Source organism: Scophthalmus maximus, chromosome 7 (assembly GCF_022379125.1).
Source record: "Scophthalmus maximus strain ysfricsl-2021 chromosome 7, ASM2237912v1, whole genome shotgun sequence".
In the NCBI taxonomy this organism is placed as follows: domain Eukaryota; kingdom Metazoa; phylum Chordata; class Actinopteri; order Pleuronectiformes; family Scophthalmidae; genus Scophthalmus; species Scophthalmus maximus.
This window is the reverse complement of record NC_061521.1, coordinates 4,863,665-4,891,151: the sequence shown is the minus strand read 5'-3', so window position 1 is coordinate 4,891,151 and position 27,487 is coordinate 4,863,665. Positions and strand designations below refer to the sequence as shown.

At 41.0% G+C, this 27,487-nt stretch overlaps 1 protein-coding gene across 6 annotated transcripts; it reads right to left on the bottom strand.

Moving 5' to 3' along the window:
- Window positions 1-3,305: 3,305 nt before the first annotated feature.
- Window positions 3,306-22,975, bottom strand: syt8 (synaptotagmin VIII). Of its 6 annotated transcripts, none has more exons than XM_035643445.2 (11): window positions 22,772-22,974; window positions 19,117-19,193; window positions 17,637-17,702; window positions 16,155-16,349; window positions 14,634-14,800; window positions 13,690-13,785; window positions 12,557-12,724; window positions 11,330-11,497; window positions 5,572-5,689; window positions 4,526-4,659; window positions 3,306-4,077 (listed from the first exon to the last, which is right to left on the bottom strand). In XM_035643445.2, the coding sequence occupies exons 4-11, from the start codon at window positions 16,327-16,329 to the stop codon at window positions 3,841-3,843; spliced, it is 1,263 nt and encodes a 420-aa protein (XP_035499338.2). In that variant the 5' UTR covers window positions 16,330-16,349; window positions 17,637-17,702; window positions 19,117-19,193; window positions 22,772-22,974; the 3' UTR covers window positions 3,306-3,840. The 6 variants fall into 6 exon arrangements, with proteins under 6 accessions (XP_035499338.2, XP_035499337.2, XP_035499342.2 ...); XM_035643444.2 differs by having other exon boundaries at window positions 19,117-19,190; XM_035643449.2 differs by lacking the exon at window positions 17,637-17,702 and having other exon boundaries at window positions 22,772-22,975.
- Window positions 22,976-27,487: the final 4,512 nt, after the last annotated feature.

Sequence of the window (27,487 nt, the reverse complement as noted above, 5' to 3'; positions counted from 1 at the left end):
TCTGTGCTGGGACCGATACTCTTCACTTTATATAAGCTTCCTTTAGGCAATATTATAAGAAAACACCACATGAATTTCCATTGCTACGCAGATGATACCCAGCTGTATTTACTGTATCTATAGAGCCAGATTAACTAATTAGGTAGATAAATTTCAGGACTGTCTTCAAGACATAAAGGCCTGGATGACTTGATAATTTTTACTTCTAAATTCAGACAAAACTGAAGTCATTGTACTCAGCCATAAACACTTCAGAGAAAAATTATCTGAGCATATAGTTACCTTGGATGGTATAACCTTGGCCTCCAGCTCTCCTGTGAGGAACCTTGGAGTTGTCTTTGACCAGGACATCATTTGACTCGCACATGAAACAAATCTCTAGGACAGCCTTCTTTAACCTGCACAATATCAAGAACATTAGAGACAATCTAGCTCAAAAGGATGCTGAAAAACTAGCCCATGCATTTGTCACTTGTAGACTGGACTACTGTAATTCATTATTGTTAGGATGCCCCAATAAGTCCAGTTAATCCAAAATGTAGCATGAGTTCTGACAGGAACTAGAAAAAAAGATCATATTTCTCCAGTGTTAGCATCTCTGCATTGGCTTCCTGTAAGATACAGAATCAAAAAAAAAAAAAATCTTGCTCCTCACCAACAAAGGCCTTAATAATCAAGCTCCATCATATCTTACAGAGCTCATAGTTCCATATTATCCCAATAGATCACTTCGCTCTGTAAACTCAGGACTACTTGTGGTTCCAAGAGTCTGTAAAATAGAATGGGAGGCAGAGCCATCAGCTTCCAGGCTCTTCACATCTGCAACCAGCTCCCAGTTGTGTCAGGGATGCAGACACCCTCTCCACATTTAAAGTTAAACTTAAAACCTTCTTCTTTGATAAAGAGTTTAGGTAGAGCTGCTCAGGTGTTTACTAAACCATTTCTTTATTATGCTGCTTTAGGCTACACTGCTCTCTCTCTCTCTCTCTCTCTCTCTCTCTCTCTCTCTCTCTGTCACTATGTATTTACATTACATGTCACTGACTATGTTTTCTCTCTCTCCTAGTGCATCTCTGCAGGATCCAAACCCATTATTACTATTATTATTACTAGTGTTATTATTATTATTAATAAAAAAAATAAAATCAAAATCAAAATCAAAATCAAAATCAAAATCTCTCCTCTCCCCCTCTTTCTGCCCACCTCTCTTCTCTCCCCCATTTTTCTTCTCACCCCAACCGGTCGAGAAAGATGGCCGCCCACAACTGAGTCCGGTTCTGCCAGAGATTTCTTACTGTTAAAAGGGAGTTTTTTCTCATCCACAGTCGCCAAGTGCTTGCTCATTGTGGGATTTGTTGGGTTTTCCCTGTAATATTGTAATATTGACCTCACTAAAGTGCCTTGAGACAATGTATGCTGTGATTTGGTGCCATACAAATAAAATTGAATTGAATTGAATGCGTCTTGACAGAGTTCACACCTGTACTTAAAGCTGTCCACTTGTGAGGAGATCAAGATGGATGTTAACACCAGGTCTAGATACAAGGAGGCAGTTATCACACATTTGATTTGCTCCCATTCAGCCACATGAGAGCATTAGTGAAGTCCAACTCTAATGAGATAATGTCAGACTCACACTTCACCCCAGAGGTGTGGGATGAGTTAACTAGTCAAGTTCTTCAACCAACAGTTTTTCCTCTCCAGATAAAATGATGTTGTCTTTCAGGTGCTGACAGGGTAAAGTTAAAACCGAGCCCTCTGTTTTCTCCACTGCACAGGGACGGTTTAATGAAGAGGCTCTCTGGAGATCTGAAGCCGCAGGAAGAGACACCTGCTGATCTCAGCTTGATTGGCTTTATTTCAACCTTCATCTGTCAGGGGAGTGCAGAAGCCTTGAAAGGTGAGTGAGGAAATCGTCTGTCCCTCTTTCTGAATTGAATGAGTTTATGAATTATGAATTGAAAAAATAAAAATGATTTTAGCAGAATTTTGGTTTATTAACAATAGGCTGAAGTGTCTATCTATCCATTCATCCATCCAATTATGTATATACCACTTTATTGTTTAGGGGTCGCGGGAGGGCTTGAGCCAATCCCAGCAGACATTGGGCAAGAGGCTGGGTACCAGTGTATGGCCAGGGTGGCCAGGGCCAACATACAGAGACAAACAACCATTCACTCTCACATTCCCACCTATAATCAATTTAGAGTCTCCAATTAAACCCGATCCCAACCTGCATGTCTTTGGACTGAGGGAGGAATCTGGAGCACATACACAGGGAGAACATGCAAACCCAAACAGAAAGCCCATGGTTGGTTGGTTGGTTCAAACCAGGATTCAAACCAAGAACCTTCTTGCTGTGGGGCGACAGTGCTAACCACTGCACTACTACATAGTGCAAAAAATTCACATCACATCTGATGTAAACGCACCATTACATGTCTAACAGTGTAGAGAGAGATACATTGACACATGTATGTGACCCTGCACAATTCTTCTCTTCTTCGGTTTTCAGATGTCTGCCTGAATTACTCCTATATAGCCACTTGTCACTGTGTATCGTGCAGAAGTAGAACAGTAAACAAGTCGGAGCTGCAGGTGAGCGACTGAGGGGTGGGTGGAGATAGAGGCAGGGATAATTAGCATAGCTATAGAACCAACACTACCTCAAACAGCTCAATCGACAAAGAACGCCTGCTGTGTCTGGTCTAGTCACATTTGTATATCCACGTCAGGCAAACAAAATTGTACATAGAACACACCACCAACTAGCAGGCACGTTTTGCACCTGCGTGAGAGGAAATAACTCTCCATACCAGCAGGGGGCGCTGGTTTGTATACGTCATTCAGAACAGGAAACCAGAAATCGTTTCTCTGCAATGTCGTACTTGGATCATGTTAATCGTTCCAAACATGTCGACCTAGACTGGAAACCTCTCTACTCTTGAGGGTGTGTACCCTCTTGACTCTCGTCATTTGCTTTCTTTCGTACTTCCTTTTCCCGATTCGCTAATTCTGAACAGCCAATCAGACTGATCTCTTTCATCAGCCATCTCTGATGTGGATTTGGCATGTTCTGTCAGCAGAAAAGCAGCTTATCAACGCGTATAGATGGCAAACAATTTCGACAGTGCAGAACACCACCAAGAATTGGACTATCGACAGTTGGGCAAATTGACGGGAGTTCAGACAGCTGACCGTTGCTTTGGTGTGTAGCACCCTGTCTGTAGAGTTGCATGCAAGACATTTTAAGGCTATGAGGGGAACTTTAATTAACAAAATGAAAAAAAAAAATCTGTTTTCAGTTTTTCTCTAAAGTTTCATTTTTACTGAGATGTTGGATCATTTGAACATTCAGTGAGATAAAACAGAAGTGGACAGAAGATCAGGGGGGAAAATCACTATCTGGTTACCAGCTCATAGACGTCTAAGATTTGACCCAGACTACACACTCCTGTCTGTCAAACATCAGGACCCTTCCCAAGGATTACTGAGAAGCCCTGCTCACCTGAGAACTGGACATGTTCAGTAGATCTGATCACATAAGATAATATGAAATTTAATACAAATTACAGCAAAGTCTTCTTAAATTTGGATTAGGATTTGTTTAGCGCTATGATACAGTTCATACAGGAAATAAGTGTTCATGTTTAAAACTAAAATATGACATTATGATTTCATAGTATAATATAATTGTTAAGATTTAATTCACAATATAAAATAATCAGTAGATAAAATAATCCCAAATCTGAGATATAATCTTTAAACAATATCTAAATCTCTTTGTTCCCGTGCATTTGAAAGGATTTTCCACAGCAGGAACACAACTGTGTTTTCCAATCACCGGGGCAGTTTGTGGCGGAGGGGGATCTTCTTTTTCAGGCTCAGCGTGGAGTTGACCTGCTCGTCCGACAGCAAGCTGTGCCACTGAGCGACCGGTCGCCGCGGGTTGGACAACATGTCGGCCCAGTGCCTCAGCTGGTTCCCAGCGGCATCACAGCCCAGGAAGATCTTCCCCATGGCATCGTTTCGCGTCATTGCATCGTGGTCCCACACAGAGATGACCAGGTTCACCCTCTGAGGACGTCAAGAGTGCAGGAGAAACATCTTTGTTGGATCCTACGTTCCTAATGTTCAGTTACATATTTTCACGTGTCTTTCCATTGTTTTCAGTCCAGTCAGATAGTTTTGGATCCATGTACAGGTTTTGAGATCTGTCTTTGAAGTTGCTGCTCTTATGGAACATTTAAATTACTTAAATAATAACATCTAAATAATGAAATCTGTTACACTATATATTACATGTATTTCCATTTATTGTGTCATAATTAAAATGAAAACCATATGTTAAATTTGTTATTTATGTCTTGAACCAAATTTGAAGAAATCCTTGTTTGAAATAGATCAATTATTCAATTATAGTGTGTGTTTACGTAAAATTAATAATAAGGGCTATGTTATCAACTTTTTAACCTCTTAAATATTGTCGTCAGTGTCAGGTTGTTTCTTGTCGGCTGACCCTCACCTGGATTTGTTCAAACGTAACGTCGAAGGTGAAGGATTCGTTGTAATAAGGGCTCAGTGTCTTCTTTTTCATGGAGGTCTTCCTTTTCTTCCACTTCCTCTTGTCCAGAGCCAGCTGCACCTTTACATAAGGATCTACAAACAACAGGTGGAATGAAACCACTCAGGTATCATCATATATATCACATGATATTTTTAATCAATGTGCATATTCAATTAACGCAGTAATTTTGTTCAAAAAGATTAAATATGACGAGAAAGACTTTTGGATGGAATGCAAATGGTTGTAATGACAAAGAAAATCAGAACATGTCTGAAAAAATAAAGCTTGTGGAAATGTTCAAAACAAGAATTTATTTAAAAATAAAGATAAAGTTTCAGGATGTCTAATTTAAAAAACAGATTTGTTTTTTAAAAGAAATGAGGAAAAACAAAACATTCTGATCTAGATTGCTTTCTCTCCTGTGCTCATGACTTGTTTCCATGTCTTAAAACGCTTTAAATGAGACTCAGAAATGGATCACCACTGGTTGTTTTTCCTCGCTTGCCTCTCAGAGCGTCTGTATACTTCGCTGTTGTGCATTACAAAGCCTAAACACACTAACTACTCATGTGGTTATGTTAAGACCAGAATCTCACTTCATGTTATACAGTTCAAATGTTTATGATTATGTCAATGTCATTATTCTTATCATTATATTATTCTGTATTTAAATGAACAGGACATCTTAAGAATTGTACTTGCTATAATTTATAAATAATCAAAATCTAGTATCTGCTTAAATCAAACATTTTTTGTTTTTGAGAAATAATGCTCATGATCCCATGATCATCAAAGGCCCTAAACTAAGGTTTTACAGGTTGATAGCTCCTGCAGCTTCAGACTTTTTCTGATCTTGTAAGGAAGTGTTGTCCACATCTGTTGGACCTCCAACATGAACATCAGCATTCTGACCCAGAGGAAAGATATAGAAACCCTAATATGAACCCTAGGAAATCTGTGTTGGGTGTGAATGATTTTGATATGAGATCTTGTTTCAGTCTGACCTGAGAATCCTCCGATGTCCATGCTCTTCAGGTTTTTGGCCTCCAGGATCACCACAGTGAGTTTGCTAGCAGTGGGAACGTAGCGTAAAGAGAAGCAGATCTCCCCCAGCTCTTCCTCCTGCAGCACACAGATACTTCAATAAATTAATCAATACTGTCATGTTATCTACCACACAGTTGAGTTTGTCTTAACTTTGTGCTTTTATTCACAGTTAGCATTTGCAATTAGCCATCATCATATGTCTCCCGACTCCGCAGTATCCTTCTGTCGCACACCTCACGTCAACCCGCGACCTGCCTAGTCTGGTGCGTTCGAGTACATCCGTACATCTCACTACATCTCCCCCTTTTGAGACAGATAAGCGGCTAAAGAAAAGTAAACAAATGTACATTAAACTGCAACATTCTTCCATAATAATCTGAATGTTAAATGAACCACAAACAAGAACCTAGGACTTCGGGGTAGACTGCCCTCAGTCCACAGCAACGTAGGGATTATTCTGCCCTCTGGTAGTTGCTGTCCCTATTGAACACAAAGTCCTTCCAAATGTCTTGAATAAACTAAAGTGCATTTTAAACATGGCAATTACTAACATGAGCTATTATCAGCTTACTGAGACTATTCATTCAGTAACAGAGTCTCTAAACCTGAGTAGTAATCTAACTTCACGGCCCCTTGAAGTCAATCTCACAGTCCCTCCAGGTGAAGGTCGCAAGGGGGACCCAGATGTGGACTCTGGAGCTGACCAGCCCGGAGGTGTCCCAACCTCGCTGGCAGCCGGTGTAGGACACGGGCTGCTTACTGGCTGTGTCATGGTCCCCTCCAACTGATGCTGTTGGTCGGTGGGCGTGGCCTCCTCTGGAAGAGCCTGCAGATGCCTCCAGTTCCGTCGCATCACTGCACCCTTGTTGGTTACATTCAGGTAGGATTGTGGCTCTGCTGATCTCCCTACCACCTCAGCAGGGGTTGTCTAACTCTTTTCTCCATCCAGCTTAACTCTGACAGTCTGTCTGTCCTTCCGGAAGCGGGCGGAGTATCTACAGTTGTAGAAATGAACATATGCCTTTTTGGCTTTGGAGTCCCTTATCTGCACCTGGTTGCGACTGATAGGAGTGGATGGCAGTCTAGGTTAGTCGTGTGGGTAAACCCATACTCCTTGCTGAAGTCCCCAAACTCAGCTGATGCAAACTGCATGGAGTTGTCGCTGATGAGTTCCAGTGGTACTCCCCCTCTGCCGAATATGCTTTTGAACCGTTTAATGACCTGAAAGCTTGATGTTGCATACAGAATGTGCATCTCTTCGCAGTCTCTTTAATTTCGCTGCTGATCCCTGGCCACCAGACGGACATTCTGGCTCCCCTGCGGCAATTGGTCAGGCCCTGGTGGCCCTCATGAATTTGTTTCAGGACGTTGGTTCTCAGCCGTGCTGAAAACAACGATTCTGTCCTGATACAGCTCAAGCCCATCTTCCTCAGACAGGTGATTCCTGGCAGCGTAGAATGTGGATATGGGTGGAAACACAGCCATCCTGCATGGCCAGCCGTTTTTAATGCAGGGGATGATCCTCTGGAGGTAAGCGTCGTTCATTGTAGCCTCCCTAATTTCTTTGAGCTTGTCAGATGACATTGGTTTGTTGGTCACCACTGCCCGAATGTTCGCCAGGATGACTTGGTCCGTCTCTGACTCGGCTTCGTGGCTCAAAGGACTCCTGGATAGCGTGTCGGCAACGATCAGCTGTTTTCCGGGAATGTGAACAGCTGTCAAATTGAAGCTCATGAGGCACATCAACAGTCTCTGGCACCGTATTGGTGCTTTGTCCAGATCGTATTTATTGATCAGCGGTATTAGTGGTTTATGATCTGTTTGGAGAACAAACCTGTCCAGTCCCTGTATGTACCTTGCAAATCTCTCACAAGATCACACTGCTGCTAAGCCCTCCTTCTCGGTCTGGGAGTATCGTTTGTCAGTTTCAGCGTACGTGAGCAAAATGCCACTGGTCTCAGCTCCCTGTCATGATCCTGCAGCAGTGTGGCTCCCAAGCCGTACCTGCTTGCATCTGCACTGACGACTGTTTGGCGATTGGAGTCGTAATATGCAAGAGCTGGTGCTGACAATAGCATAGCTTTGGCCTTTTCCAGTTCTCATTCTTGAAGCTCACCCCATGCCCACTCACTCACTTTTCTGAGCAGCTCTGTGACTGGCTGTAGTGAGGTTGAGAGACCTGGCAGGAATTTACCCAGGTAATTAATTAGTCCTAACACTCGGCATAACTCACCAACATTGGACGGGCTCGGCATCTCTGCGATTGCTCTCACTTTGCTTGTATCAGGCATTATGCACTCGGCACTGATTATGTGTCCAAAGTAGCGTATCTCAGACTTGCCAAAACTACTCTTTGCTTTGTTAAGCTCCATTCCAGACTGCCTAATGGTCTTCAAGACTGCGTTCAGACATTGGTTGTTGGTTCCTCCTTGATCGACCCAAAGACCAGGATGTCGTCTATCACGACAACAACTCCGTCGTGACCCTCTAGCAGGTTAGTCATCAGTCTCTGAAAGATTTCTTGGGCAGAAGAAATCCCAAATGGCAAGCGTCAGAAGCAAAACCTTGCCATGGGTGTGATGAAGGTGGTCAGTTTTTGACTGCTGGAGTCAAGAGGAAACTGCCAGAAGCCACTTGATGCATGTAGTGTTGAAAACACTTTGGCACCGGCCAGCTGTGGGGTTATGTCCTCAAGCGTAAGCAACATGTTGCATGTCTCCCTCTTGACTGCTTTATTCAGCCGCTTGAGGTCGACACACTCTCTAACCTCATCTTTGTTCTTTTTCTCTGCAGGCAGCATGGGTGCACACCAATCAGTGGGCTCAGTTACATGCTCTATGTTGCCCGAAGCTAGCATGCGTTTTAGCTTGGCTTCAACCTTGGGGAGGAGGGGAAATGGCACCCGACGAGGCGCTGCTGTAACGTAGGGCTCTGCGTCCGGGCTTAGTTCGATCTTAACTGGGTTACAGTTCAAGAGCCCTATGTCCCCAAATATGTCACTGTAAACTTCTGTGTTGATCGCATTCAATCTCATTATAAGGCCCATTCCCTTTGAAACACTTCCACCTAATAGGTTTTGTGCATATGGTCCATTGATAATAGTCACCCAGTATGTATAATTCTGTCCTTTGTACTGGCTAGAGGCAATGAATTTCCCGATACAATTTACCTCACCGCCTGGGCTGGTGGCACTGCATCCGGTTCTGATCAGTCGGGGCCTCTGTGGTAATCCAGTATATGTGCGCTGAGACATTACGGTGATAACAGCGCTTTGGGTACATGAAAAGCGCTTTATAAATCCAATATATTATTATTATTATTATTATATCAGCTCCCCTATCGATCTTAAACTCAACTGGACTGCCATTCACAGGTAGTGTCACTCTCCAGTCTTCATCAGAGTTAGAATGCTCAATGACTGTAGTTTCTGACTCTGTCACAGCACCCAGGAAGAGAGTCTCATCATTGTCTATATTCCCTGGTGTCACTGCCATTAATTCTTTCCTCCCTTTGGTTTTGCACACTACCTCAAAGTGCCCCATTTTATTCCATTCCCTGCGTCTTTTATTGTGTGCAGGACAGAGTTCACCTTTCCCATGCACTCTGTTGCAATGTGAACAGTTCTGTTTCGGCTCACCCTGTTTCGGACTGTTCTTCCAGTGGACATCACTGGAAGAACAGCCCGAAAAAGGGTGAGCCCAGCCCCCTCTTCGTCCCGCTCATTTGTTGCTGCGTCCTGCGTCTCACTGCATTCACTGAATAGTCGGCATGCATTTCAGCACTCTGCTTTTTGATCTGTTCACTCTGCCATGCTTACTGGATAGCTTTCTCCAGAGTGAGATCGGGCTTCAGCTGCAGTTTTTGAGAGACATCATTATCTTGAATGCCGATTACTATTTGGTCCCGAAATCTGCTCATCCGTGGTCATTGCAAACTCGCAGTGCTGGGCTAACTCATAAAGGTTCCTCACGAAGGCTTCTACGGTCTCACCGGGCTTCTGCACATGCTTATGAAAGCAGGCGCGGTCATGAATTGTGTTGCGTTTAGTACACGAAAGACTCATATATTGGTTCTGCATTGGTTCTGTGAGTTCACTTGTACCTCTCCTTGTCGAGCTTTGAAGCTACCCAAAATCGGTCAAACCGGCGCCTCCACACCGGCCACTCCGCTGGCAGGTAGAAGTCAAACTGCTCCGGCGGACCAAACTTTGCCATCTCCTTTCGGCGTTAGTCCGATAATTCTGACACCATGTCACAAGTGTAAAAAGCAGACACCTTAAATAATGTTGTTTTGTTGATGTAAAACAACTTTAGATTTCTGTTTATCAGCTGCTTCATTGCAAAGCTTCTGAAATGTAGCTACACAGCACAGCTAGAGGTAAAAGCAAAATGTGTTTTGATGTTCACAACATAATGCCGAAATGTGTTTTCAATTTTAATTTTATGGCAAAACACAGACACTACAGTTGGTCAAATTTATCTTTAACTACTAACCTTTACCATGGACAGTTTGGCAACTTTAATCATTGTGTAATTTACTACACAACGTTGTGTTGTTGCATGGCTGAATAGACGGTCTGTGGGTCGATGAGTTGGTCCAACTCATCGTCCAAGACTGAAATTTCTGAACATCTACTTGATGAATCTGCAGAAATACTCATCCATGCTTTTATCACACCCAGATTTGATGGGATAAGAGATTAATTTCCTGACACAGTGGTGTCAGAACAGCAACCTCACCCTCAATCCAAATAAGACCAAAAGACTGAACAAAAGACCTTTAAAAAAGGATAGAGGAGTCATGACCAGGTGTCTATGGCACCGGAGTGGAGAGAGCTTAAGGCTTCAAGTTCTCTAAAAAACTAACTTGGCCTGATCACTGTTACCAGATGGTAACCCCTTTCATCAAAGGCATCTGAAGTTTTTGGAGTAAGCTGCAGAATCCTCAGGACATTTTACTGTGTGATACTGGTCTAGGAACACAAGCAGAGGTTGGGGAAGTCATTACAGAGCGTCATTGGTGGTAAACCTCCATCCCTCCACATCTACCAATATCACAAATATTTCTGCATCAGAGAGGCACCACTGTAGCTCGAAGTCCAGGACCACCAGGCTACATCACAGTTTTTTCTTTGACTCATCAGACTTTTTAAAGGGTAATATGTTAGTCTTAGCTACATGGCTAATCAGAAACATTGGAAGTTCAGCATCAATTTTCAGTCCTTGACTCGTCAAGAACAGTCTCCAGCCCCCCACTCCCTGGAACTCTCGCCATGGACATTAAAGACCCGGCCTCCCTCCCAAGCACTAAAAAACATTTTGTAAGTCGCTCAGCTCTGTTACTGATACTTTAATATGAGAGCACATCTCTTTTACTGCATTTGTTTGTTTTCACCAATCTACTTTTCATATGGTCTTTCCTGCTACTCTGTATTTTCATCTAATTTTTTTTGCTAATCCTTTATCAAATCTTTTGTGGAAAGTATTCATGTCTAAAAAAGTGCTGTAACAATGAATTAAAATGTTTATAGAAATTCATGGTCCCCAGGGGATGAAGCCAGACTTGTCCTGTAACTCCACCATCAATACTAAACGAAGAAGGTAACATGTAGCACCACTCTAAGCACTACTGTGTCAAAGTGCAGTCTCACAGAGCAACTGGAGCAGCTGTATAGTCCTAATCTTGTTTTGTGGTCGCTCAGCTTTGCTCCTCTACCTCCAACTTGGTGGGCTCGGCAAGGTCCTGCCACTCCTCGATGACGTGGTTCCAGTCAACGCCGGAGAGCTGGAACCTGAGCTCGCCAATGATGTCATGTTTGGCAAATCTGTTAAAGTCGAACACCTTCATCACCACGGTCGATTTCAGGAGAGAGGATTTGGATATCTGGGAAAAGATCACACTGGTTAGAAGCACAAGATATTTTTGTATGTTTGATGAACAAAACTCAACAGCAGGACAACAAACAGGCAAAACATTGTGACTTGACAAGAACATCTTCAATAATCACTTTAAATGATATCTGCGTTTTACTTTTAGAGGACAACGAACCAGAATGGCATGAGCAAGCGAGGTCCTGTCTTAAACATAGAGGCGATGGGTGGAAATAATTAAATATCCCCAAAACGCAAAATAACATGGTTTCAGCAGAGTTCCCCACATTACATCTGAGACGTTTAAAGGCCCTTTTTAATACCACATAAAAGAAAATGTAATACTTGTTACATAATTATATGAACGTAAGTATTTAATGTATGATGTAGAGATGACCTTGCATAGAATTAGTTATTATTATGATCCATTTTCTAATACTTTCCATGGAATATAACAATTATTCTTAATGTCATAACAAATTAAATTAATGTGATCCGGACCTTGAAAGGGGAAGAAAATTAATGGATGGTTTAAACAAAGTTTTGCAAGTTCATTATATACACTGCTCAAAATTAAGGGAATATATATATCACACATCAGATCTTGATGAACGAATTATTCAAGATGGAAATCTTTATTAATGTTGTATAATTTGTTGAGACGAAAAGGATGTGACGATGGTCAATAGAGGGCTGGATTCAAAAATCACACCAGAAATCTAAGTAAGAAATTTAAATCACAGGCTGATCCAACTTGTGTGAATTTAATCACTGCAACTGATAATGTGCCTCAGTAGTGTCAATGATGGTGGTGTCCCGGGGGATCTGCTCCCAGACCTGGATCAGGGAGGAGCTCCTGGACAGTCTGTGGCGGTACTTAGTGACGTCGGATGCACCAATACATAACATCCCATAGGTGCTCAATTGGATTTAGGTCAGGGGAATGAGAGGGCCAGTACTACCTACACACTCTGGACACATTAGTGAGGTTATTATACAGATTAACTGTAAATGATGTGGTTGATTTTACCAGCCATCTATAAACTAGTAAATACATTGGATCACTTCTGACCTGGAAGCTGAACTGTTCGTTGAAGATTGGTTTTAGCGTTTTTCTGAACACTTTGGTCTCAAAGGTTTTGGATTTGTCAGGGCAGATGTAGACTTTGACATAAGGGTCCGAGCTTCCGCCCAGGTCCATGGCCTTCAGGCTGTTGGCTTCTTTGATCCCGACTGTGAGCTGTAAAGACAGACAGAAAACAGATGGGTAATGGCCTCACTGTTTTTAATCAACAGACTCTGTTTTCAAGGGTTCTCATTCATAACTTCTCAGCATGCTCAACCGAAAACGTGTAGCCTACACCACTTACAACGTAAAAGTTGGGATTCATACAGACAAATGTAGCTGGAGAATGTGCCTACTTGAGTTTGTGAACGTTTTGGAGAAATTTGCAACACAGATGATGATGTGGTGAATTGAAGTTAGATTTTATAATGACCCTCAAATAGTTTTAATTTTATTTCATATTAAAGGTATAATCATGGAGTATATCCCCAATGTGAGAAACATTCAAGCCAGCAGTTTTATCTTGTGTTTACTTGTAAGACACAAATAAGCTCCATAAGCACCTCCAGTCTAGAAGAAATGAAAAAGTTCATTAAAAATTAGTTAAAAATAAAACTTCAGTGTCAAACTTTAGTCCTATATTCACCAAGTTCTGTCTCCAGCATTGAAAAGCAAAACTAATATTAGCATGCTAACCAGCTAGCTTTAGTCAGTCCAGTCTGTTTCATCCCTTTCTGATAGAGAGTAACTGTAGCGTCCAGTCTGCCCTGAGGAAGTAGTGCTCCTCAGAGGCCTCTTGTCCCGATAGATTGTATCTGAAATGCCAAAGATGATACAAGGATGTATTTTTTTCACTCAGAATTTTACCCCCGTTTTATAAGTGAGGCCTCAGGTGTTGTGGTGCCAGTGCACATGTGGCGAAATGTTGTATAAATCCTAAGAGAGGAACTTCTTGAAGTCTGATAAATGCCCTAAAGTCCAACCACTATATCGATTTTAATCATTCTTATTTTAAAATGGCAATTATCTGAGTCCTACACATTATAAGAGTGTAACTCTTAATTGGTGAAGTAATCCTTTAAAGCACCCAACCTCATGGAACCTCAGTGGTTGGACAGGCTGGTCAGAACTTTATTCACCTCAGACAGAGCAGCATTGTACTCCAGAGAGTAGAGAAGCTTTCCTCTCTGCTGTTCGGTTGAGCCGTAGTCCACATCTGCCACATCTGGCTGAACCTGTCAGAGCACACATCAGGAAAGAAGGAAACATGTCAGGTTAGATCCTTTGTGCAAACAAGGATCTGATACAGCTCCTCCTAAGCAGCTATAAGCGGAATCTGATTTGCACTGTCTATTCAAACTAACATGAATTCAGGGAACGATCTCGTATCTAATGACAAATTACATATATGGTCATTCGGGTTGGATGACTTGTTGGAAGAAGCAAAGCTTCAATGACCAGACACAATCTATACAACTTATAGTGTAACAGTAGCCATAAAATGGTTTCTGTCAAACAATTTGCTTATTTGAATGCTGAGCCACAAGCAGCTGCTTAGCTCAGTCATTCCTATTTTTTGATTTAGTTCTGAATACAACATACAGTTTATCATCACCTCTTACATTGATATGTTAAATTTGTTAACAGTTTCTTATTTGCACATCCAGCAGTTCCAGAGCAACAGGTTAATTCATTTTGAGGGGTGTTTTTGTCCATATTCTCCACCACCTCCAAAAAGAAATATCAGGCTCTTTTTCTGCTAAATACTCCATTATGTTCACTAGCTGCTGACTGTGTCTGTCTGTTGCTGCAGCTTCTTCTCTGCAAAGAACTGCCTGCTGTGTTAAAAAGAAACCATGAGAAAAGTGAACAGGAAAGATAGTCTGGACAGGTAAACAAAAAATTAAAACTCACTGTAAGGATCCAAAAATTGCAATTATTTAGATGGCCTTGTTTTGCCGAAAAAGCATCTTTCTTTTGACACTGGTCACGGTCATTACTGATGCTGGTAGACTCCTTAACTAAGGAAATCCCCAGTGATTTGCACATATTAAACAAGAGACTCAGATTTGGATTGACTCACTAGGGCTGTGGTGGTGTTCCCATTCACCCCTATCAGGTTGATCTTCTCATCTTTCTTCTGATGCCGCTTCTTCTTTTCTTTGCAGCAGCAGATGCAGATGCACAGACAGCAGATCAGAATCAGCAGAGCACCAACCGCGAAGATGGTGTAGATTGCCCATAGAGGCACTGCCCGAGACCATCCAGGTAGACAGTTAGTTAGGTATATTATCTATTGTTTCATGCACAACACATCAAAATTTGTTGGACTAAAGGATATGTTCACAATGTCTCAAGTCTTAAATCAATCCGATGCCCATATGTACGCTGAAACAGGTTTTACTTGCTGTGATCATACTGGCTGTTAAAAGATCCCTTCTTAATGCCAACCGAAGTGATGGGAATGTAAAGTATATTGGTTACAGACGACACCCTTACTTACTACTTTTTTTTTCCGATCTCTCTCTCTCTCTCTCTCTCTCTCTCTCTCTCTGCCCCCATGTATCTACATTATATGTCACTAACTCTGTTTTCTCTCTCTCCTAGTAGATCTGACCCCAGAGCTGCAGGATCCAAACCCGTCATTATTATTATTATTATCATTACTATTATTATTAATAACATCATTGTATTTATAAGTGTCAGTTTTCACTAATTATAAGTATCAGTCTGGTAGAAATTAAAGCAACTGTTATACAACCCCCCGATATGTTTACAGTACATGTCACTAACCCTGTTTTTGTTTTCTATCTCACCTAGTGTATCTCTGACCCCAGAGCTGCAGGACCCAAACCCGTCATTATTATTGTTATTATTATTATTAATATGAATATCATCACTAATAATAACAACAACATAATTGTATTTCTTCTAATTATAAGTATCAGTCTGGTAGAGATTAAAGCAACGTTGTACAACTGTCCTCTCTCTCTCTCTTCTCTCCTACTGCCTCTCCTCCCACCCTCTTTCTGCCCACTTCTCCTCTCTTTCCCATTCCTCTCCTCACCCCAACCGGTCGAGACAGATGACCGCCCACAACTGAGTCTGGTTCTGTCAGAGATTTCTTCCTGTTAAAAGGGAGTTTTTTCTCTCCACCGTCGCCAAGTGCTTTGCTCATTGTGGGATCTGTTGGGTTTTCCCTGTAATATTGTAATATTGACCTCACTATGTTAAGTGCCTTGAGACAATGTATGTTGTGATATGGCGCTATACAAATAAAATTGAATTCAATTAACAAACACTACCTTTGCATTTAACACTCTACGTACATTTGGCTGATAAAACTTCTTTAATTTTACAAAACACAAAATTATTTTTATATGTCAGACTCACTTGTAGTTGAGTATTTTTACATTGTCTTATGGTACATTCACTTCAGTAAGGAGCTGGTCAACACAGCACCAACAAACACAGTTCCTGCTCAAGATTTTTTGGGGCTGGTGGGGATTTAAAGATTTAATTTCTATTGCAGGGGGGTGATGGTGGTGTTGATTGGTTGTAGTCGAAGGGGTGGTTTAAGTGGGGCTGCTGTTTGGTGACTTACAAGGAATCTGGTGCAGCAAGTCATCGAAGAAGTTGGGAACACTGGCTGGATTGATGGTGGTGTTAGTCTGGGTGGTGGGGATAATGGTGATGGGGTGAACTGTTGTTGGCAGGTCTGCCGTGGCTGATCCATTAGCGTGAGATGAATTTGCTATTGGTTGATGTACGGCAGGCATGATGAAGATGATGAAGAACTCTGGAAACAAGAGAGTGGCGTCACGTATTACTGATTAACAAGTGGCAGTAACTCGCCAAGTCGAGGAAGAAGAAGACTGCAAAATGGTACACATGGATGTAAATAACATATAATCATATTATTAACATAACATCAGGGATATTGGTTTATACACCACAGTATGGAAACAGTATGGATCTGTATAAAGACAAACCATTGGCTCCATTGACAAAAACAGCAATTCTATCTCACAGGAAAGAGAAGTTAATTAGAAAAAGTAAGCCTTGAAATGTTGGTAGGAAATGCAGTTGAGTTTCATTAGAGGACATACACAATGAGTTTTGGTAAGTAACAATGAATTCATTTTAATATTAATTTGACGATATTGGTTTTTTTTACACACTGACTGTGCTGACTGACCTATGAGGCAGATTCCTACTTCTAGGCTGGATACATAAGTAGTAAGCAAACCAACTGATGCAGGTGTGGCACAATAATACCTCAGATGTTTGAAGGAATCTTAACATTAAGACATTTTAAATTCAGCCCACTTAATGTGTGACTGAAGATATTCCCCAATGAGGCAGAGGCAGGTCCTCCATATGGACGCTTAAAAGCATTTCAAACATCAGAATCTGAAGGCTGATGATGTTGCCACTTAATCATGTACGCATGTTGAAGGTTAATATTTCACAGAGTTGTAGTTTCACCTACAGGAACTAATCCAGCAACTGTTAATACATATCATGCCCTTAGAAAAAAGCAATGAAACCTCGGCAAAATATTTTCATAAACTGTTCACTGTCATGCTATTTTTGACAGTGAAAAACTAAAACTGGAGTTTGGAGGCTTCCTAACAGTGATGTACACAATCATTTCAGCCATCAGACTCTCCTGCTATCATGACCGAGTGAAATTCCACCTGCAGGCCTCCACCATGAACAAACAGCAGCAGCACATTAACCCACACTCTGATAACAATCCATTCAAATAAGTTCACAAGCCTGGAAGAAAATGTGCACAAAATGAGGCCCTGACACTAACCCTTAAACTTCATGGGTCGAAAAAGTTTCAAAGGTCTTTATTTGAGAAAATGATCAGACAATTTTCTCAACTATTTCTGTCACTTCAGGTGAGCAACCAAGGGCAACACATAAGGTGCCTGCCAACATCCACACTACCTGCATCTACACTGCCTCCTGTCTACAAGCACTATACTGTGACACAGGAGGCTCACTCTGATCAGATGTGCAACACAGTTAATAAGATCCAAACTCTATGAGGAAAATCCATGAGGATTAATTTCACCTTCTCGTTGGAATCATTTTTTTCAGTTTTATGATCCAGGTGAGTCCAGTCCTCAGCTCAGCCACCCTGATGACAACAAGATCAAGATGGTGTCAGGAATGTACTTTTTTCTGTTTAGTCTCGATTTGTGGCTATGTCGGCTTAGCTGCTTTCAGACATACACTGAAGCTCAGACATTTAGCTTTTCCAGAAGGCCTGTCTGTTAGAAGGAAAATGTCCACAGATGTTGCTCAGGACATTCTCCGGAACTTTTCCTACCATGGCTCCACACCACAATCACTTTTGCGCAGACTCTGGGTGGAATTGTCAAATTCGCTTATGAAGTTTTCTAAATCTTGATATTAAGTATTTCATCAGCAGCCATGATAAGAGCTGTTCGGATTCTCTAAATGTTAGGGAAAGTTGCTTCCTTTCCTATCTCCTTTAGCATAGGGTACACTGGACTTTCCTATGTGAAAGGAAAGGAGTAATAGACACTCCACTATTCATTGTGGCAGCAATATTTAACCTGACGCGCCATGCATGAGGATTAAATCCGAAAGTAGAAGAAGAAGAATTTGAATTTGACCCAGAAGGGTCACACATCATCATGTATTTACCGTTGCCTATGAAGCATTTACATCTTATGCCATAAGGTGGTAATACACACTTGGCTTTTCCTAAGTCTTATGAATCCTCATTTACACCTTTCCTTGACCTCATGACGTTTTCCATTGAGGTCAAGCAATAGTAGATAGGAAAAGACGATAGGAAGGACAATCCAAATCCACCCTCTGGCTCCGAATGCTGCAAAATGGCAGCATCCAGGATATATTAGCTTTGTATTTGTACAAATTGAGATGCGTCGTCCATCTTCATATACGGCTTTAGCCCCTTAGTTTAGTTAGTTTGCAAATTCACTTTGTTCACACCATTTTAACCGTGAATCAATCATTGTGTTTTTACGCCTACTGTCTCTGTTGCTCATATTTCAACACATTGACTCTAAACTTTTTGTATAAAAGGAATCAAATGCATTTCTGCTGCACTGAATCTCAGTTGGGTAAAAATCAAGAATCTCCTTGTACAGATTTGTTGTGTTAATATATCTGTAATGTAATATATGTAATCAATGGGCTGCCAAGTCTGCTGACTCTCAGCATGAAGCCTTCATCAGAGCATAAAACCTGAAAGATCCCCCCAAAAATGTCAACAAAATACAATCTACATACATTTTTTTTAATGAACTTTAAAAACATCAACAAGTTTAAATAGGTATTTTCATACCCGTAATACACAAGATATAATATCATGATGTGACATTTTTCTTCTCTGAAACAAACTGGTGTCTTTTATTACTGATTAAGAGTCTACACACCATGTATCTTTACTTATAAATACATTATATGAATAAGTCTTCATAAAAAAACAGTGTTTTGTCTAAATCAAGCCAAAAGAAGCATGTCTCAGATTAAAGCTGTAAAAGACACATTTTACTCACTTTTAAAGGAATGCCGACATCCCGGCTTGCTCCGACCAGTCGACTGGTGGAGACCTATGTGTTTTCACCCAGTACTGCTTCAAATAAAACAAAGAGGAAGGAAGTGATGCCTAACAGAGAGACTGGGCTTTTCCTATGAAACTTCCTCCAAATGGTTTGATTGGAGAGAGGAAACGTCTCCTCCCTCCCTCGATCTACATCCAGTTAGTTTTCATTCTGTAATCAGTGGGGAAACATCAACATCATCCTCGGCTTCTTTCCGAACATCTTTTCTACTCAAAGAGTGCGCCTGTGATAAACAGTTCACCTCCTATTCTGTTCTGCTCCCCCTAAGCACAAAATTGTCAGTCAGACTCTTGTGCAGCCACAAACAAAACTCAAAAATCAGGCCAAGGAGCTACTGTCAGTCCAATTATGATTCACGTTACTGCTGATTAATTGATAACTGACAATTATTTTCATTGTTGACTTCATATTTGAATGACATTTCTTCAGAGCCAATTGTTTTCCTTTTCTTTCTGTCACATAAGTTATTTTCAACCCAAAAGAGGAAACACTAGTTTCACAACATGTAAAATGCATAAAAATATATGGTGAACTTAGACACAACACGGTCCTGTTTCCCTTCGTTGACCCACAGTAACTAAGCACATTCCAGCTACTTTATCTTGACTACACCACCGGGCCTGTCAAATGGAGAGACACCACACGATTGTTCCACCTCAATCGCTGTCTTAAAGACTCTCTCACAGTGGGAGAACCTTCCGGGGTAGTTATGAAAACAGAACTGTCAGATTAGCCAACTCTTCAAGGCTGAGTGCGTTTAGTGTATGCCATTTTAGTTGATTGTTTTCTGTGAATAAAAATGGTCGTAGTCACCAGTTCAGCCAATAAGGAAGTGCCTGAAACCTGTATTCTCTAGAATCACCAGCCGAGGGCAACTCCACTAGTTGCAAAGAAGTCTGTTTCTATTGCAGTCTATAGAAAATGATTCTCACTTGATTTATAATGTCAGTAAACATGTTCCTGAGGAGTTTTATGGTCTCAATATCTAGTTTCAAGTCTTCCTCAATACAGCATTATATGTTCAACTTCTGGTTTCAAAAAGAAAAGATGGCACTGGTCAAAATACTAAACGGCAGTTCACAAACCGATGGGTGACTTCATGGTCGGTAACCAATAGGTTCTTATACTGGCATTTGCAACTTACCACTGTCCTTGACACAAATCTGACCAGTAGTTGTAGAGATTCAACTATAAATGGAGGAATCTTTGTCAGTCTTTAGATTTTTTTCGGCAACCTCTCCTTCGTTCTACCTCAAACTTCTCGTGTGTACTGTTGAGGACCTGAGGAGGTGCAGTTTCAACAGTAGATTGCAAAGATGGCTGTTTTATCACAGCAGTACAACAGCTCTTAGAGTCAGAGCAACCCAGTTTACTTTGTATTACCACCCAGTTAAGATTAATAAGCATTATTAACACGTGGAAAAAGTCATTTATACACCACGGCCATTAGATTATGATTAGATGATTAAACAAAATATTGAACTATTATTGACATAACAAGTAGGGATGGGCAGTTCAAACAAAAACACTAAATGATAATTACTGGGAACTATGACCATTATCCGGAGATCCCTTCTTCCTCCTATGTTGTCTAATTGCTTTTGTCAAACAGCTTTTGTGTACATTGCCGCCACCATCTGGTGGTAGTGATACATTACTTACTACCAGGCACTGTAGGTACAAACAAGGGTAAATATAAATATTCATTCATCGTCTACCGCTTTATCCATTTAAGGGTCGCGGGGGGTCGCTGGAGCCAATCCCAGCTAACATTGGGCGAGAGGCGGGGTACACCCTGGACAGGTCGCCAGCCTATCACAGGGCCACATACAGAGACGGACAACCATTCACTCTCACATTCACATCTACTCAATTTAGAGTCTCCAATTAACCTAACCCCATTCTCCGGAGAACCCGGAGAGAACCCATGCATACACGGGGAGAACATGCAAACTCCACACAGAAAGGCCCTGGTTGAACTGGGATTCGAACCTAAAACCTTCTTGCTGTGAGGCGAAGGTGCTAACCACTACACTACCGTGCATTAAATATAAATATATAAAAAATAATTTATTAATACAAGATGATAGTGATAAACTATTGGATTATTTAAAAGAATTTAAGGACTGTTAAAGTCAATAATGGAAAGAATAATCATGACCCAACAAGCATGGTTTATCATTACAAATCAAACAAGTCAAAGTCAGGGTGGAACTAGAGGAAAGGCAGGGGATCACTAAAGTCAGTAGGATTCTTCCATAGGGAAACATGATTGTGGAAACCAATTGTCGTGGTGTTTCTTACAATAGTTGGAGAAACTCGGCAGGTGAAGACTGAACACTTTCACTGCAGCAATTTCAAGGTTTAATTATTCTTTTATCTGTAAATGTGGCTGAAAAACATGTTTGATTTGATTAAGTTCACAAACAGCTACAGGCATTTATACAGATTAAATTAATCCACAGTTTAACAACGTCTGATAAAACACTTGTAGATCCATAGAGACCACAGCGACTAAAACAGAGCGACTGTGATGCTGATCATATTTCTACTTGACCTTAAACTGAACATCATGACTACCTTAGTTGTTGCAGTTTAGTGTTACACAAGCCCATATACCATATATCTGGCAGGATGCCACATCAGTCACATATACTGAACATTACAAAAAGGTAATTACTGATGAAAAAGAACAGAGATAAAGTAAAAAAAGAAAAGAACAGAAGGATGACAGAAACAAAGACGACAAAACAGTAAAGAAGAAGGGAAGAAATGGAAATGAAGACAATATGAAAGATAAGACAAAGAAGATGACAGAAGAGGGAAAGAAAGAACATTTTGAAAAGAATAAAGAGAAGTAAGAAGGAAATGATAAGGATTGCGGAAAAAGAAAAAAAGGGGGAGCAAGGGTGAAAATAAGGGAAGGCAAAAGGGGAACAATGTGGAAAATTAGAGACAAGGAAGAGATGAAATATGGGAAAATGCAAGAAAGATGATGATCTTCAAAGGGTAGAAAAGAAGTCCAGGATGAAAAGTGGTAGAAATATTAAGGGGTGGAAGAAGAAAGAAAAATGAAAGGATGCATAAAGAAAAGATTAAAATAGGGAAAGTTTTGAAAGAATGAAAAGGGAGGAGGAAAACAATGGACAGAAGAAGAAAGTAGGAACAAAAAGAAGGACAGAGCAAAGAGTAATGACAAGGGAAGAAAAAAGAATAAGGAAGAAATGCTGAAACAGAAAGGTGAGCAGATGAATGGTGTGGAAACAGCTAGAAAGACTGGACCAAAGAAAACACCAGAGACAAACAGATGAGTGAATTTGTTAGTGAAACAGTGAAAGAGTTATTTTTTTTCGTGATTTAACCAAAACTATAGCGAATCTACTGCAGGTCAAACACCCTCAGACAGTTTTCACACCAAACAGACACAGGCATAAAAGATACAACTCTGGAATTAACAATGCAGTTACAAACATAAAACTCTATACAAAATACATAAATATGTTTCTTCCTGAAAGAAACAGCCATGTATAAATGAATGTAAATCTGGATACGGATAACAAAGAGAAAACAACAGTGAGAGCAACGGTACCTGAGTGTGACGACAAGACTCTCTGTCCAAAACTTTTCTTTTCCTTTATTTAAATCTCATTTCTTCTCCATTTTTTCGGGTGGCAGTGAAGTGTGAGCTGTTTTCTTTGCTACTGTAAGTCAGTCGGCCATCTTCAACTCTTCAAGTCGGTATGCTTTACCCTGCAGCAGACACCACACCTGCTGAACACACACACACACACACACACTAACATACACACATACACAGTTAACCTGCATAGTCAGTGTTCAAACAGAGGTGGAGTCTTTGGAGCTAAAATACCAGTTATTCAAATAGAGTGTGTGTCATCTGAGAGAACAACAGCTACATGTTACTGAAGTAAGACTGTAGTCTGATTATTGGTTTATTGAAGGAGCAGTCAAACATTCCAGGTTTAACAGCAGCTGCCATTATAGCATTTCAGTCAGGACTACTATAGTCAAAATTAATTAATTTCAATAATCACAATAAGTTTGGCAATTATGGTTCTGTTGTTAATTTGCTTGTGTTTTCTTAAGTTGCAGTGCTGTGAGCTATCAGGGCCACCGTAGGCAGCCCAGTTTTCAACTAATTTGCTGTATGTGCCATTCTTTTGAAATTGTTGTTCACAAGGCAATGCAGCATCTCCCGAGCAATTTTGATTACATGATCAGAGAGACCTATATCTGGTCCGCCCATTCTGGACACACCTTCCAGTACAGTAACCTCTGAACCAACAGTATCGCCTAATTTATATTTAGAATGCTTCTCCCCTATAGATCTTGCTGAGCTGACTTCACTTGTCACTTCATCCAAGCCATCAAACTGTCTTTTAGATCCTATTCCATAAAGGCTATTTAAAGATGTATTACCTTTAATCAATACTACTCCATTTTAGATCAGATCAATGTATCTCTATTAACAGGCTATGTACCAAAGGCCTTTAAGGTGGCAGTAGTTAAACCTCTGCTCAAAAAAACGACTCTAGACCCAGATATCTAAGCTAACTATAGACCCATATCAAACCTCCCCTTTATCTCTAAAATCCTTGAAAAAACTGTTGCTAACCAGTTATGTGACAATTTACACAGGAATAGTCTGCTTGAAGACTTTCAGTCAGGGTTTAGAAAACATCATAGTACAGAAACAGCACTGCTGAAGGTTACAAACAACCTTCTCATGCCATAGACAGTGGACATGTTTCTATTCTCGTCCTATTAGATCTTAGTGCTGCATTTGATACCATCAACCACAAGATTCTGTTACAGAGACTAGAACACATTGGGATTAAAGGAACAGCACTAAGTCCTACTTATATGATAAATTTCAGTTTGTTAACGTTAACAACAAATCTTCCATTCATACAAAAGTGAGACATGGCGTTCCACAAGGTTCTGTGCTGGGACCGATACTTTTCACTTTATATATGCTTCCTTTTGGCAATATTATAAGAAAACACCACATCAATTTCCATTGCTACGCTGATGATACCCAGCTGTATTTATCTATAAAGCCAGATGAAACTAATCAGGTAGACAAACTTCAGGACTGTCTTAAAGACATAAAGGCCTGGATGACTTATCATTTTTTACTTATGAATTCAGAAAAAACTGAGGTCATTTTACTCGGTCTTAAACACCTCAGAGAAACATTGTCTGATCATATAGTAACCTTGGATGGTATAACCTTGGCCTCCAGCTCTACTGTGAGGAACCTTGGAGTTACCTTTGACCACGACATGTCCTTTGACTCACACATGAAACAAGTCTCTAGGACAGCCTTCTTTCACCTGCGCAATATCAAGAACATTAGAAACATCCTATTTCAAAAGGATGCTGAAAAACTAGTCCATGCATTTGTCACTTGTAGACTGGACTACTGTAATTCATTACTGCTAGATGCCCCAATTAGACTGTGAAATCCTCCATCAAAATGCAGCAGCACCATTCAGCCACCAGGCTTCTCTCCTCTGGAACCAGTGAGGGAGGCAGACACCCTCCCTACATTTAAAGTTAAACTTATAACCTTCCTCTTTGATAAAGCTTATAGTTAGAGCTGCTCAGGTGTTTACTTAACCATTTCTTTATTATGTTGCTATAGGACTAGACTGCTGTGGGAACTTTTATCATGAGAATCTCTCTCTCTCTCTGCCCCCGTGTATTTACATTACATGTCACTAACTCTGTTTTTCTCTCTTTCCTAGTGTATCTCTGACCCCAGAGCTGCAGGATCCAAACTCGTCATTATTATTGTTATTAATGTTATTATTATCACTAATAATAAAAACAACATAATTGTAATTTTTTGTAATTATAAGTATCAATCTGGTAGAGATTAAAGCGGCGGTCGTACAACTGCTCTCTCTCTCCTCTCTCCTCTCTCCTCTCACCCTCTATCTGCCCACCTCTCCTCTCTTTCCCATTTCTCTCCTCACCCCAACCGGTCGAGACAGATGACCGCCCACAACTGAGTGCGGTTCTGTCAGAGATTTATTCCTGTTAAAAAGGGAGTTTTTTCTCTCCACTGTTGCCAGGGCCGGAGTGGGGCCACTTTTCAGACCGGGAGTTTCAGGCCCAAGCCCGGCGCACTTTTTCCATGGTGTGGTGGAAATTGAATACACGAGGCAACAATTCAGCTCTTACTACCATGTAGTTTTTATTTATAATATATTCTAACAAATGTATTCAATTCAAATAAATTAAATTTTATTTGTATAGTGCAAAATCACAACATACATTGTCTCAAGGCAGAGAGAAATGCAGAGAACCCACAAAGGGTTCACTGTCCCTGCATATTTGCTGCAACATCAGTGGAGTTGCCCACACACGTGCCAATGTCAGTGCTAAGTTTGTCTAATGTGTGTTTCAGCAGCTCTGTGAAATACTTGCCTGTGGATTTTTCACAGTCCACCACGGCGACCAACCGCTCATAAATGGTATTTGTGACATATCTGACAATGATAACACACTGGTCCTTTGGTGTGACATCTTGGGTTGTATCAATTTGAACTGAAAACATTCCTGCCTCTCTGACCTCATCTGAAATCTTGTCCTTTATCACCTGCTTGAGAACATCCACAACTTTACCAACAATGTCCTTTGAAAGTGCAGTCACAAGAGAACCTCTACCTTTTGCACCAGTGCCATGAAGCTTATTGCTTTGTTCAATACAACTGCTAATGTGCTGTTGAAGGCACAGATCAGCTCTAAAGTATGACCAACTCTAGAAAGTTGCCATGATTGACTGCAGTATTTTCTAGAGTATAAGCAGCCTCTGCTTGACCCCCTCTGTAACTAAGTGCACATCTGCCTATGACTTTTATCACATTTATGATGCGTTCCATCACCTGACGCTTTTTTTTCACCCGCTCATGATGTAGAGACATGTTTGCCAGCCAGAAGGCTTTTTACATCTGCCCTTTTAGCCAACAGAAAATAAGAATCAGCACTATCTCTGTGGATCTTACATTTCTCATCCACCTCTATCTGCTGATAAACATGTTTCAATGTTTTCACTTCCTGCAGGTGCAAATGCCAAACACACAGAACAATACAGTGAATGTGTTTTTTCACTGTATGTCAGCCACTTGCAGTTGGTGCCATGCTTGCTGTGAAAAACTTTAGCTAGCAGAGGGTGTTTTGTGGGTTGCTGAGGATGGTTATGGAAAACGTGTCTGAATCCTGTGGTTGAGGATGAGAAAAATAATCAAAATGATCGGTATCCTGTCTGTACCTCTGGGATCTTCTGCTGGGCTGCTGTTGTCTCACTGGATACTGTCCCTTATCTCCTCTCTCAGCATCGGACTCCCCTGTATGACCGCAGATAGGAACTCTTGTTATGTCATGACCGCAGATAGGAACCCTTGTTTAAACAACTTAAACCTATTATTTATTCAACCATTTTATTGTAATGCATTTATGCGGCACAATGAATTCTGTCTAGCGTAACTCTAAATCTATAGCCTAATGTTGACACCATTCTGAATATCTGGATATCATATAGAATCTATCACCACTCCTGCTCTATGTGTGTGTTATCTTATCTTACATGAAATAATTTTAATTGATATTGTTTGCTCTGTTATCCTCTCTACCTGTCCCTTCTGCGGTCATGGCCTCTGGCTCCTCTTCCTCATTTTCAGCAGAGGACTGGCTTATCTGTTGCTCAAAGGCTACAAGAAAAATCATGGATAGGTAATTTTACTGTATACACATATCAAGCTTGAGGTTGTTGGTTTTTTTAATCAATATTTGCATAATATTAGCAAACTCTTTGATTCACTATGGGCGATACAAATAGGCTAATATTTAAGCCTAAAATGTTAGCCTAATAATTACACTGCTAACCATTAGGCATATAATCTCTCTTTACCAGCTGCCACTTGGGTCTGTCCTCTCCAAAACATTTCTGTGAGTTTGGCACATTTGGCAGCGCCCTTCTCCAATGGCCGTTTTTCTCTTGAACCTGGCCTCTTCAGCTCCTCCCGGCCTCTATCTACCGTCCGTCCTCACGGACGCTCGTCGAGACGGTGGAGCTGTCGGTAACTGAGAAGCTATATGGACCCAACCAACTCTATCTGGGAGGATGGGGGCAGAGGCTGCGCTGTGAACTTTAAGAGAAGTGAACTAACGGGACAATTGTCAGTTGTTTTGTTTTCGACCCACAAGTGAAAGTGAAGCGGCCCACCAGGAATAGGCCCGAATCTCCCGATTACCCACTACGGCCCTGACCGTCGCC

Bases quoted from the DNA above. Each gene is read 5' to 3' on its own strand.
- syt8 (XM_035643449.2), bottom strand. From the start codon at position 16,329: ATGCCTGCCGTACATCAACCAATAGCAAATTCATCTCACGCTAATGGA. The intron at 13,786-14,633 runs GTGAGTCAATCC...GTGCTCTGACAG, and splicing joins GGAACACCACCACAGCCCTA to GTTCAGCCAGATGTGGCAGA. The intron at 4,078-4,525 runs GTGAGGGTCAGC...TGACGTCCTCAG, and splicing joins TTACGTTTGAACAAATCCAG to AGGGTGAACCTGGTCATCTC.